Source organism: Symphalangus syndactylus, chromosome 8 (assembly GCF_028878055.3).
Source record: "Symphalangus syndactylus isolate Jambi chromosome 8, NHGRI_mSymSyn1-v2.1_pri, whole genome shotgun sequence".
NCBI lineage: Eukaryota > Metazoa > Chordata > Mammalia > Primates > Hylobatidae > Symphalangus > Symphalangus syndactylus.
The window spans coordinates 124,193,550-124,205,530 of NC_072430.2; the positions used below are offsets into that span (position 1 = coordinate 124,193,550).

The window sequence follows — 11,981 nt, forward strand, 5'->3', positions numbered from 1 at the left end:
TGTGTGTGTGTGAGAGTGTGTGTGTGTGTGAGTGTGTGAGAGTGAGTGTGTGTGAGTGTGTGTGTGAGTGAGAGTGTGTGTGTGTGTGTGTGTAGGGAGAAGGGGTCGTATGTTTGCGTGTGTGAGTCAGGTCGCTTGGGGTGAAATCCTCCCCAGCCCCTCCCCCACATCCCTGGCGGGAGTGGGAGATAAGGCTCATGGCCACAGACATCTGCGTCAGAGATAGGAGGTCTCAATGCCACTGGCAGGGGCAACTCGGACTGTGGGGCGTGGAAAGGACTGGGGAAGACTAGGTGAGAAGGGTAGAAGAGGGTGGGTGTGGAATGGGGAGGTGAGAGTGGAGAGGCCCTGGGCAGACCCTGGCAGAAGGGGCACAGGGCAGGGTGTGAGTTCCCCACTAGCAGGGCCAGGTGAGCTATGGTGCTGCCCCTAGTGCTCTTCTTGCTGCTGACCCCACAGGGTGGGCACAGCTGCCAAGGGCTGGAGCAGGCCCGGGAACTTGTTCTGGCCAAGGTGAGGGCCCTGTTCCTGGATGCCTTGGGCCCCCCCGCGGTGACCAGGGAAGGTGGGGACCCTGGAGTCAGGCGGCTGTCCCGAAGACACGCCCTGGGGGGCTTCACACGCAGCGGCTCTGAGCCTGAGGAAGAGGAGGATGTCTCCCAAGCCATCCTTTTCCCAGCCACAGGTAACGAGGGTGGGGGAAAACGAGGGTGGGGGAACCGGCAGGATGACTTTGAGAAAAAGCAAGACACAGCATTGGTTTGTGGGCCAGGCGGACCTGGGTTTGAATCCCAGCCCTGCCACTCAGTGGCTTTGCAACAATAGGCCAGTTACTAAACCTCCTTATGCCTCTGTCTCCCCATCTGTAAAATGGGCTAATGCCAACCTCTCAGGATTAAGTGAGAGGCTGTACCTAGAGTGCCTGGCAGGTGGGAGGCATTTGGGAGGTATGCGCTGGGAGACCGGGGCTCTCTAAAGATGGAGATGTCTGGGCTTGAGCCCCTTCCTGCCACCTTTCCTCCGATCTCTGCCTCTGCTCGCTGCTCCAAACCCTGTTTCTTTACTCCCAGGTAGCTGAGACTGAGAAGCTATCAGACATACAGGCAAAAGATTAGTTGGGAAACTTTTCTGGAAAATTAGTCTATCTTCTCTTGAGTTCCTGTCTCAACATATATGTGTCCCCTTGTTCCACTGACTGAACAGATAAGCCCTCCTCTGGGTGGGTTTTCTTGTCATCTGGTCTACCTTTCTCTTAGAGAGAACCCCTGCCTCCCTTACTTCAGTCCGTTCGCAGCACAGTGGGGAGAAGGATGGCTTTGGGATCAGGCAAAATCCCAGCCTGGCCACTTAGTCGTCGAACGTCATTTCACCTCTCTAAGCCTCAGTTTCCTTATCTGCAAAATGGACCAATTGTGACTAGATAATGAGAGAAGCCATGTAACAGTATAGTTCCAATTGCCAGTCCATGAACGGGTGCTGCTCTAGGATGATTAGTATAGTCTATGAGTGTGTCAGTGTGAGGATGCCAACTACACGTTCTTGAAAGGACTGCCCTCTGTTCTGAGTTACAGCCCTCCTCCTTCTTTTCCCCCTCCTCCTTGTTCTCCATTTTCTTCCCCTTCCCGCTCGCCTTTCTCTCCTTCTTCTTCTTTTTTTTTTTTTGGTGTAATCCTGTCTTTTAAAAATGGAATTATTTTAAAGAATTTATCATACAATATTCCTGACATGCCAAAGATATAAAGAGTAATATGGGCTGGGCGTGGTGGCTCACGTCTGTAATCCCAGCACTTTGGGAGGCCAAGGCAGGAGGATCACAAAGGTCAAGAGATCGAGACTATCCTGGCTAACATGGTGAAACCCCGTCTCTACTAAAAATACAAAAAATTAGCCAGGCATGGTGGCACCAGCTACTCTGGAAGCTGAGGCAGGAGAATTGCTTGAACCTGGGAGGCGGAGCAGGAGGCAGAGGTTGCAGTGGGCCGAGATGGCGCCACTGCACTCCAGCCTGGGTGACAGAGCTAGACTCCATCTAAAAAAAAAAAATAGTAATATGGCTGGGTGTGATGGCTCATGCCTATAATCCCAGAACTTTGGAAGGCGAAGGCAGGCAGATTGCTTGAGCTCAGGAGTTTGAGATCAGCCTGGGCAACATAGCGAGACCCTGTCTCTACAAAAACCACAAAACTTAGCTAGGTGTGGTGGCACACGCCTGTGGTCTCAGTTACTCAGGAGGCTGAGGTGGGAGGATTGCTTGAGCCCAGGAGGTAGACGCTGCAGTGAGCCGTGATCATGCCACTGCACTCCAGCCTGGGTGACAGAGTAAGACTCTGTCTCAAAAAAAAAAAAGGTAATATAACAACCATCCATGTAGACCACCATTCAGGATACTGTTTCACACTATCTGGTGAGTAAGCATTGAAGTCTAATACAAATTCTTAGTGCTGGTGAAGTGGACAGAGGGCCTCTTACACACTGCTGATGGGCATGTTAATTGGTAAAAACACTTCAGAGAGAAGTTGGCAATGTCTTCTATTTTTTTAAGTCCTTTCATGATGAAATTAAAAAATGGGGAGCCTACAGAAACTCTCCCAAAACTCAGGAGAGTCCCCACATCCCGAAGGGCATGCAGCAGAGTGCAGCCCATCATTGGCTCATGACTGGGGCCACATCCCTCCTGCTGAAGAGGAGGGGTGCCAGGTCCTGCCAGTTAGGGCTGCCCTCTCCCTTTTCTTCTGTCTCCTGCAGGTGCCAACTGTGAGGACAAGTCAGCTGCCAGAGGGCTGGCCCAGGAGGCTGAGGAGGGCCTCTTCAGATACATGTTCCGGCCATCCCAGCATACACGCAGCCGCCAGGTGACTTCAGCCCAGCTGTGGTTCCACACCGGTCTGGACAGGCAGGGCACAGCAGCCTCCAATAGCTCTGAGCCTCTGCTAGGCCTGCTGGCACTGTCACCGGGAGGACCCGTGGCTGTGCCCATGTCTTTGGGCCATGCCCCCCCTCGCTGGGCCGTGCTGCACCTGGCCACCTCTGCTCTCTCTCTGCTGACCCACCCCGTCCTGGTGCTGCTGCTGCGCTGTCCCCACTGTACCTGCTCAGCCCGGCCTGAGGCCACGCCCTTCCTGGTGGCCCACACTCGGACCAGACCACCCAGTGGAGGGGAGAGAGCCCGACGCTCAACTCCCCCGATGTCCTGGCCTTGGTCTCCCTCTGCTCTGCGCCTGCTGCAGAGGCCTCCGGAGGAACCGGCTGCCCATGCCAACTGCCACAGAGTAGCACTGAACATCTCCTTCCAGGAGCTGGGCTGGGAACGGTGGATCGTGTACCCTCCCAGTTTCATCTTCCACTACTGTCATGGTGGTTGTGGGCTGCACATCCCACCAAACCTGTCCCTTCCAGTCCCTGGGGCTCCCCCTACCCCAGCCCATCCCCCTTTCTTGCTGCCAGGGGCCCAGCCCTGCTGTGCTGCTCTCCCAGGGACCATGAGGCCCCTACATGTCCGCACCACCTCGGATGGAGGTTACTCTTTCAAATATGAGACAGTGCCCAACCTTCTCACGCAGCACTGTGCTTGTATCTAAGGGGGGTCTTCCTTCTTAATCCCGTGGCTGGTGGTCAAGCCCCCACCATCATCAGCTGGGAGGAAAGGCAGAGTTGGGAAACAGATGGCTCCCACTCCTCCCGCCTTTCACTTCTCTGCCTATGGGCTACCCTCCCCACCCCACCTCTATCTCAATAAAGAACACAGTGCATATGACTTGACATACGTTCTCCAGCTTCTCTGATATGGAGTTGGGCCCCCAGGAGCATGGGACTGTCAGATCTTAGGTCACTCAGCCACACTTGACCTCGGAGACATGAAGTTCAAGAGCTATAACTGGATGTGTATCGGTTGGGAATCTACAATGCTTGAGGATGACACAATAGTTCTCCAAGCTCCTTGGAGAGCCACCCTGGAGACAGAGCTGGACCCATGCAAGCTGAACCAGACATGTCAATCAGGTTGCTTGCCCTGCACACCTAAGGGAGACTGCTGCACTCACATGCCCACATCCAAGGCAGCCATAAGTCCCCTCCCCTGCCATTCTCTGCCCCAGCTGATGGGCACTTAGCCCAAGGTCAGGTGATTTGTAGGCCGGAGATTGTGGCCTTTGGAGCCCCACTGAGACAATTGTCCAGAGTTGGCCAGCCCTTGGAGTCACTTGGGAAGCTTGGGTGGGATGTAAGGGAGAGATATACGTGTTGGCAGCATCAGAAAGAAATTAACAAGGGCAAAGAGGTGGTGGTGTGTTAAGGTCAGATCACCTGACCAAAGACCTGAGGATTTCGGTTTGCCAAGGGCCCTTCTTTGAATCCGTCACTGACTCTTGCTATAGAGTCCGTGAGGCCTCCTGCAGTAGGATTCTAGTTCATGAACTCTTTGGCTCCCTTGATGTCACCTGTACATCTTTACATAGTCCCTTAACTCAGCCCTTAGCATCAGAAGAGTGGAAAGACTGAGGCTATTGCCGGAAAATAGAAAAGCTCTTTTGTGAATTTGCGCGTGCAGGGCATGGTGCAAAACAGCACTTTTCTTTTTTCATTGCGTTTCCTAGCAGTCCATTCTGCCTCCGGATTTGGGCACTGGGAAGCCCCTCTCTGCTGGCCTTCCTCCCTGCTTTTTTCACTCTCCTTGTTATGCCCCTGGGTCTTGTTATCCTTGTGCTCCACCTCAGGGTCCCTGCTCTCAGCCACTGGTTCCATCCAGTCTCCAACATGTGTATGTGTGTGTGTGTGTGTGTGTGTGTGTTTGTGTGTGTGTGTTTAGGGGAAGGGCCGGGATGTTCAGGTCCATCAGACTGGAACTTGAGAGCACTTTCTGATATTGACTGCACAACTACAGTGTATATTTATCTAACCAGAGTCTTTTACTGGTCAAAAACTCCTTTCTACCAGCCTGGCTTGATGGGGTGGAAGGGTAAGCGCCTGCTCCAGTGAGCGGTGTAGCGGGAAAGAATCCCATCCCGTCACAGTTACACCAACACCCCTCCCCCACTGGAGCTAACCTGAATGAGCCACTGTTCCCTGCAGCACAGGAGCCTTCAGAGCCTGTACGTGCTCCTGTACATGCCCCAGTCTCTGTTGACACTGAGTCCCCCAGGAGGCTGCGACTGTTCTGGAGGGGGGAAACCTGCCTGTTCGCAGTCCCCAGTCTCTCCCAGGACCTTCATGTTGACTCAGCATTGGAAGTGCTCTGTGCTCAGAGCTCTGTGCATCCCTATTCAGGCAGTGGGCTGGGGAGAGAGCTGCTTGGGCTCTGCCAGTGGTGGGAAGGGGAGGTTTTTTCCAAGCCCGTCTATGTTCTACGTGCTCCCTGCCTGGCTTCTCTGGCTAGATCCTCTCTGCCCAAACAGTGAGGTCTTTCCCTGGGATCTTCAATTTTCCTACTAGGCTTCAGCTCTTTATTCTTCCTGCTGGGGCCCCCTAGAACCCTGTGTTATCCAGACGCTCCCTGTCCCAGGGATGAGGATGGGAGCTGAGGGCTGGGGGCAGATTACTGAGGGGTACAGGATTCTCGACGAGGCCAGTTAGCAGATTGGTACTGCAAGTGAAAAGCATGCACGTCTGAGACAAAACGAGAAAAATGAGTATGAGGGAGTTTTTCACAAAGCCACATATATTCATTTTATAAAGGCTATCTTTCATGGCTACCCATTACCTTTTCTGCTTGTGGGTGTGTGACAGTGTTAGCTCTTTCATGATGTTATGAAGAGGGTAGAAGGTAGTGGTTTTGTTTGTTTGCATTTCTACCCAACAAAATTTAAACTTGGCAATTCCAGATTGGAATGTAAGATTTTTCTTTGGAATTTTGTTGCCCTGCGAAATCTGTGAGATCCCAATATCTGACAGTCACTGTTCGGAGCCACCCCTTCTAAGGTCTCTAAGACCTAGATTCTGCTAACGTAGCAAATTAGGAAAGATGTTCACAGTTTCCTAAGAGGGGCTCGACAGTGGCTACGGACATCGTTTTGTCTTCTATCCTCATCATGACACTAGCCCAAGAGCAGTGAATTTCAAAGATGATCCCTGTTCCCAATGCTAATCATTAGGGACGTACTGTGAGTACTCTTAGTTTGGAGTCAGTTTAAACAGAAAACCCAGCTCCAACTGGATTAGATCAAAAAGTGTTTTTAAGCCAGGCACGGTGGCTCACGCCTGTAATCCCAGCACTTTGGTAGGCTGAGGTGGGCGGATCACCTGAGGTCAGGAGTTCTGACTCCATCTCTACAGAAAATATGAAAATTAGCCGGGCGTGGTGGCACTTGCCTATAATCCCAGCTACTTGGGAGGATGAGGCAGGAGAATCACTTGAACTCAGGAGGCAGAGCTTGCTTGCAGTGAGCAGAGATTGCGCCACTGCACTCCAGCGTGGGTGACACAGTGAGACTTCATCTCAAAAAAAAAAAGTTTTTAAAACTCACCAGCACTGGCTCATTGGCTCATGATAAATCCACAGGCACAGCTAGCTAAGGTATGGCTCAATTCTGGGCTCAAAAGATGCTACTAGGATCCATCTATAGGCTCTACCTCCCCCCGGATCAGCTCCATCCCGGGTCCATGGCAACTCCAGGCAGCACAGGCTCCTATCATTATGCAACTTGGTCCAGCAGGAGGGAGTTCACTTACAAAAGTCCTGGGACAAAGACAGGCACAGTGGCTCATGCTTGTAATCCCAGCACTTTGAGGGGCCAAGGCAGGAGAATTGTATGAGGCCAGGAATTTAAGACCAGCCTGGCAACAAAGCAAGACCCTGTCTCTATTTAAAATGATGCAAAACAAAACAAAAGTCCCAGGACAGGTCTTGATGGCCTGATTAGACTTATTAATGTCATGTGCTACTCCAGGAAAAGTGGCCTGCATTAATGCCTTAGCCTAGGTCACTTGTCCTCCCCACAGAGCCTCAAGCCTAAAGCACAAGGGCTAAAAGTGAAAAAAGGTGATGTCCCCAAAGCAGGGGACAGTCACCACGAAAAGGTGGGGTAGATGCTGAGAGGCAAGTACTGTTTGTCGTTCCTCCTAATTATCTTTCAAATCAACCCCTTTGTCTCTCCTCACGTGGACACTATTTTGCAATTCTTGATTGGGCAAGTTAGCAGCCTCCTAAACCAGTCACTCCCTGCCCTCCATCCACCATCAACATGGCTGACACAGGATTTTTCTGATGTGATCATGTTACTTAGGGTGGCTTAAAAAATTGTCTCCACAAAGTTCAACCTCCTTCATGTGGTCGGAAAGCCCTTGGTAACCAACTCTAACCCTTTTCTTGCAGCCTGATCCACCCAGTCCTCCTTTCCTCTCCCCACCCAACCACATCATCCAAACTCTGGTGACACAAATTCCAGATACATAATGTTCTTCTCAAGTGCCTATGTCTTTAGCAACACCTCCTTTTTTTGCTGTTTTGTTTTGTTTCAAGACAGGGTCTGGCTCTGTCACCCAGGCTGTAATGCAGTGGCATGATCTTGGCTCACTGCAGCCCTGACCTCCTGGAACTCAAGCAATCTTCACACCTCGACTCCCGAAGCACTGGGATTACAGGCATGAGCGGCTGTGCTCCTACCTCAGTGCTTCCTTTAAGATCCAATTCTGATGTCATGTTTTCTGTCATCCTCCCCTTCACTCCCAGATGGCAAAGCTCTTCACCCCTTCTTCACTACTTCCTGGGCACTTTGTTTTTTAATTTTTTTTTTTTTTTGAGACAGAGTCTCACTTTGTCACCCAGGCTGGAGTACAATGGCACAATCGCGGCTCACTGCAACCTCCGCTTCCCAGGTCAAGCGATTTTCCTGCCTCAGCCTCTTGAGTAGCTGGGATTACAGGTGCGTGCCATCACGCCCGGCTAAGTTTTGTATTTTTAGTAGAGATGAGGTTTCACCATGTTGGTCAGGCTGGTCTCAAACTCCTGACCTCGTGATCCGCCCCCCTCGGCCTCCCAAAGTGCTGGGATTACAGACCTGAGCCACCGCACCTGGCCTGTTTTAAAATTTGTATTTTAAAAAATTAGTTGTTCTTGATTTCATAAGCCACAAGGAGATACATTCTCACAGTAGATATTCAAATATTTAAAGAAAAAACTGAAGTTCCCCTTGATCGTTATTCCCAATTCTAGTCCCTTCCACAGGGGCAGGTATCCTTCTAGACACATTTCCATGAGTTGACACACATGAGCGTATCTGGTAGAAAAAGTCTATTTTCCCCCCACAAATTGTGTTATGCCATGTGTAGGGGGTTGCCACTATTTTACTTTATATTCTACAAGTTTGTTTTGACCTTATTTTCCAGTCTATTAGCTTTATTTTCTTAGCAACTATATTCCTCCCCTTGAAAGAAATAAGATTCTATTATTTAATTTTATTTATTATTATTATTATTATTATTTTTTTTTTTTTGAGACGGAGTCTCGCTCTTTCACCCAGGCTGGAGTGCAGTGGTGCGTTCTCGGCTCACTGCAGGCTCCGCCCCCCGGGGTTCACGCCATTCTCCTGCCTCAGCCTCCCGAGTAGCTGGGACTACAGGCGCCTGCCACCTTGCCCGGCTAATTTTTTGTATTTTTAGTAGAGACGGGGTTTCACCGTGTTAGCCAGGATGGTCTCGATCTCCTGACCTCGTGATCTGCCCGCCTCGGCCTCCCAAAGTGTTGGGATTACAGGCGTGAGCCACCGCGCCTGGCCATTATTTATTATTTTTATTTTTTTTGTAGAGATGGGCTTGTTACATTGCCCAGGCTGGTCTTGAATTCATAGTCTCAAATGATGCTCCTTCCTTGACCTCCCAAAGTTCTGAGATCACAGGCGTGAGTCACCAAACCCAGCCAGAAATAAGACCCTTTTGTTAATTTTATTATTATTATTATTATTATTATTTGAGATGGAGTCTCACTCTGTCATGCAGGCTGGAGTGCAGTGGCGCGAGCTCGGCTCACTGCAACCTCCGCCTCCCGGGTTCAAGTGATTCTCCTGCCTCAGCTTCCTGAGTAGCTGGGATTACAGGCACGCGCCACCAGGCCCGGCTAATTTTTGTAGTTTTAGTAGAGACAGGGTTTCGCCATATTGGTCAGGCTGGTCTCGATCTCCTGACCTCGTGATCTGCCTGCCTCGGCCTCCCAAAGTGCTGGGATTACAGGTGTGAGCCACCGTGCCCAGCAATTTTATTATTTATATACTGAACACTTACACAGCACTATGTGCCTCATGCATGTTAGAACTAAAAGCTCATGCAATCTTTGTAACAACCATTTGAGGTAGGCACTCATATTATACCTATTGCACAGTAGAGGAAACTGAGGCACAGAGAGATAAAATAACTTAGCTGGGTGCGGTGGCTCACTCCTATAATCCCAGCACTTTGGGAGGCTGAGGTGGGCAGATCATGAGGTCAGGAGATCGAGACCATCCTGGCCAACATGGTGAACCTTGTCTCTACTAAAAATACAAAAATTAGCTGGGCATGGTGTCACGTGCCTGTAATCCCAGCTACTCAGGAGGTTGAGGCAGGAGAATAGCTTGGACCAGGGAGTCAGAGGTTGCAATGAGCCAAGATCGCGCCATTGCACTCCAGCCTGGGCGACAGGGCGAGACTCCATCTCAAAAACAAAAACAAAAGCAAAAAAACCTATCCAGAGTCACATCCCTAGTAAGTGATGGAGCCAGGATTTGGACTCCAGAAGTCTGGTATAAGAATCCATGTATCCACCACTATATCATATTACCTCTCCTCCACTCCTCAAGCATACTTCCTGAGGAGACAAAATTATTTCTGTTGGCCAGGTGCAGTGGCTCACACCTATAATCCCAGCATTTGGGGGAGGCTAAGGAGAGAGGTTTGCTTGAGCCCAGGAGTTCAAGACCAGTCTGGGCAACCTGCCAAGATCCTGTTTCTACAAAAAAATTTGAAAAATTAGCCAGGCATGGTGGTCCATGCCTGTAGTCCCAGTTACTTGGGAGGCTGAGGTGGGATGATTGCTTGAGCCAGGGAGGTTGAGACTACAATGAGCCTGATGGCACCACCACACTCCAGCCTGATTACATTGTTGAGGTGGCAGCCATCCTGTATCATGGGTTCCAGTCTGGTGGTGACTATTACTGCACCTTTCAAAACATAGAGGCATGGCTGGGTGCGGTGGCTCATGCCTGTAATCCCAGCACTTTGGGAGGCTGAGGCAGGTGGATCATGAGGTCAGGAGATCGAGACCATCCTGGCTAACATGGCGAAACCCTGTCTCTACAGAAAATACAAAAAATTAGCTGGGCGTGGTGGCATGCGCCTGTAGTTCCAGCTACTTGGGAGGCTGAGGCAGGAGAATGGCTTGAACCCAGGAGGTGGAGGTTGCAGTGAGCTGAGATTGTGCCACTGCACTCCAGCCTGGGCGACAGAGTGAAACTCTATCTCAAAAACAAACAAACAAACAAACAAAAAACACATAGGCACTTTGCCCAATACCTGCACTTGAACAGCTGTCATTTGCCCAAGTTCATCATGTATAGCATAACCTAAAGTTGGGATGGAGTTTAGCTGTTTTCTAATTAGATTAAAAAGGTGCCTTCTTGTCTCTCCACAGGAGGGGAAGGGGCTACGGCCTGTGTGGCTATGATACATGGGAAAAGAGGGACTACGTTTATAATATTCAGTTTCCCAATCATAATAAAATCTCCATAAATTTTGGTTGGCTGGTTGAATATGCCAGGGCAATCTGGAAGCGGAGGGAAGTGGCAATTCTCCACGTACCCAACAGTTGGTCTGATTATGTAGAGGCTAAAGCCTGTGCCCACTCAATAAATAAGTTACTCTACATGATTCCAACTTGTAATCAAAAGCAGAATGCCAGTCCATATCCTTACGTTACCCAGCCCTTTCTTTTCTTCTGAACAGGAGCCAGAGGTCACTGGTTGGCTCACAGGAATAAGTGGGATCAGTGTCTTGTGTTCTGTCAGCCTGTGGGACTTTATAAGAGACAGGTTTAATTTGAGATAAATGGCCCCAGCTGTTTATTCCCAGAAATTCAACTGCAGTAGGGGTACTGAGGAGAACTTGACACGGTCCCTTCCATTTTGGGAAAAGTTGATCTGCTGGGGATCCTTCCTTCCAAGGGTTTATAGAACCCAATCTCCCGGCTGGGTTGTAACCAGATTCTCTTCCTTAGTGGGGGAAGGGAGTCTTTGATTTCCATATTCAAGGAGTGCATTTTGCACTTGTCCTAAGTTGATTACATAATTTTGTAGCTTGAAAGTATCTATGTCTATTAGGAGGTCTGTAGTTAAGAAAGGCCTTCTATACATTATTTCAACATGGCTGAGCTGCAGCTTTCCCTTGGGGGCTGCTGGAATCTGTAACAAGGCTACGGGCAATAAAGATAGCCAGGTTTATGATATTTCTTGGCATAGTTTAGGAAGAGTCCTTTTTAGAGTTTGATTGGCTCTTTCTACTGTCCCTGAAGATTGTAGCCTTCATGCCAAGTGAAGGTGGTACTGAATTACTAGGGCTGAAGATACGTTTTGGGTAATCGTTGCTGTGAAAGATGGGTCATTATCCCTCTGCAAGCTCTTAGGCAGCCCAAATCTAGGAATTATTTCCTTTAATAGGAATTTAGAACCCTCAACTGCCTTTTCGGACCCCATAGGAAAAGCCTCGATCCAACCAGTAAAGGTGTCAACGAATACTAATAAATATTTAAACCTTTTACATGGGGGCATCTGAGTATAATCTATTTGCCAATCTTCACGAGGGTACCTTCCCTTATGCTGAACAGGCCTTACTAAAGAAGGAGGTAAAGATTTGTTATTTGGGTTATTCCAGGCATATAGTTCGCATGCCTCAGTTACCTGCTTTACTGTTTTAAGTAAGCCTTTTCCAGGGGTATGGGACACCAGGCCTAAGTTGGATGTAAACTGGGGGAACATTTAACGTTTTGCCTGGAATCTTATTGTTTCATAGTATAGGATTTACTT

General features: G+C 49.6%; 1 protein-coding gene across 1 annotated transcript; it reads left to right on the forward strand.

The window, feature by feature from the left end:
* Nucleotides 1-317: 317 nt before the first annotated feature.
* Nucleotides 318-3,759, forward strand: INHA (inhibin subunit alpha). Its single transcript, XM_055290761.2, has 2 exons — nucleotides 318-685; nucleotides 2,746-3,759. Exons 1-2 carry the CDS (start codon nucleotides 418-420, stop codon nucleotides 3,576-3,578), a joined length of 1,101 nt encoding a protein of 366 aa, XP_055146736.1. The 5' UTR covers nucleotides 318-417; the 3' UTR covers nucleotides 3,579-3,759.
* Nucleotides 3,760-11,981: the final 8,222 nt, after the last annotated feature.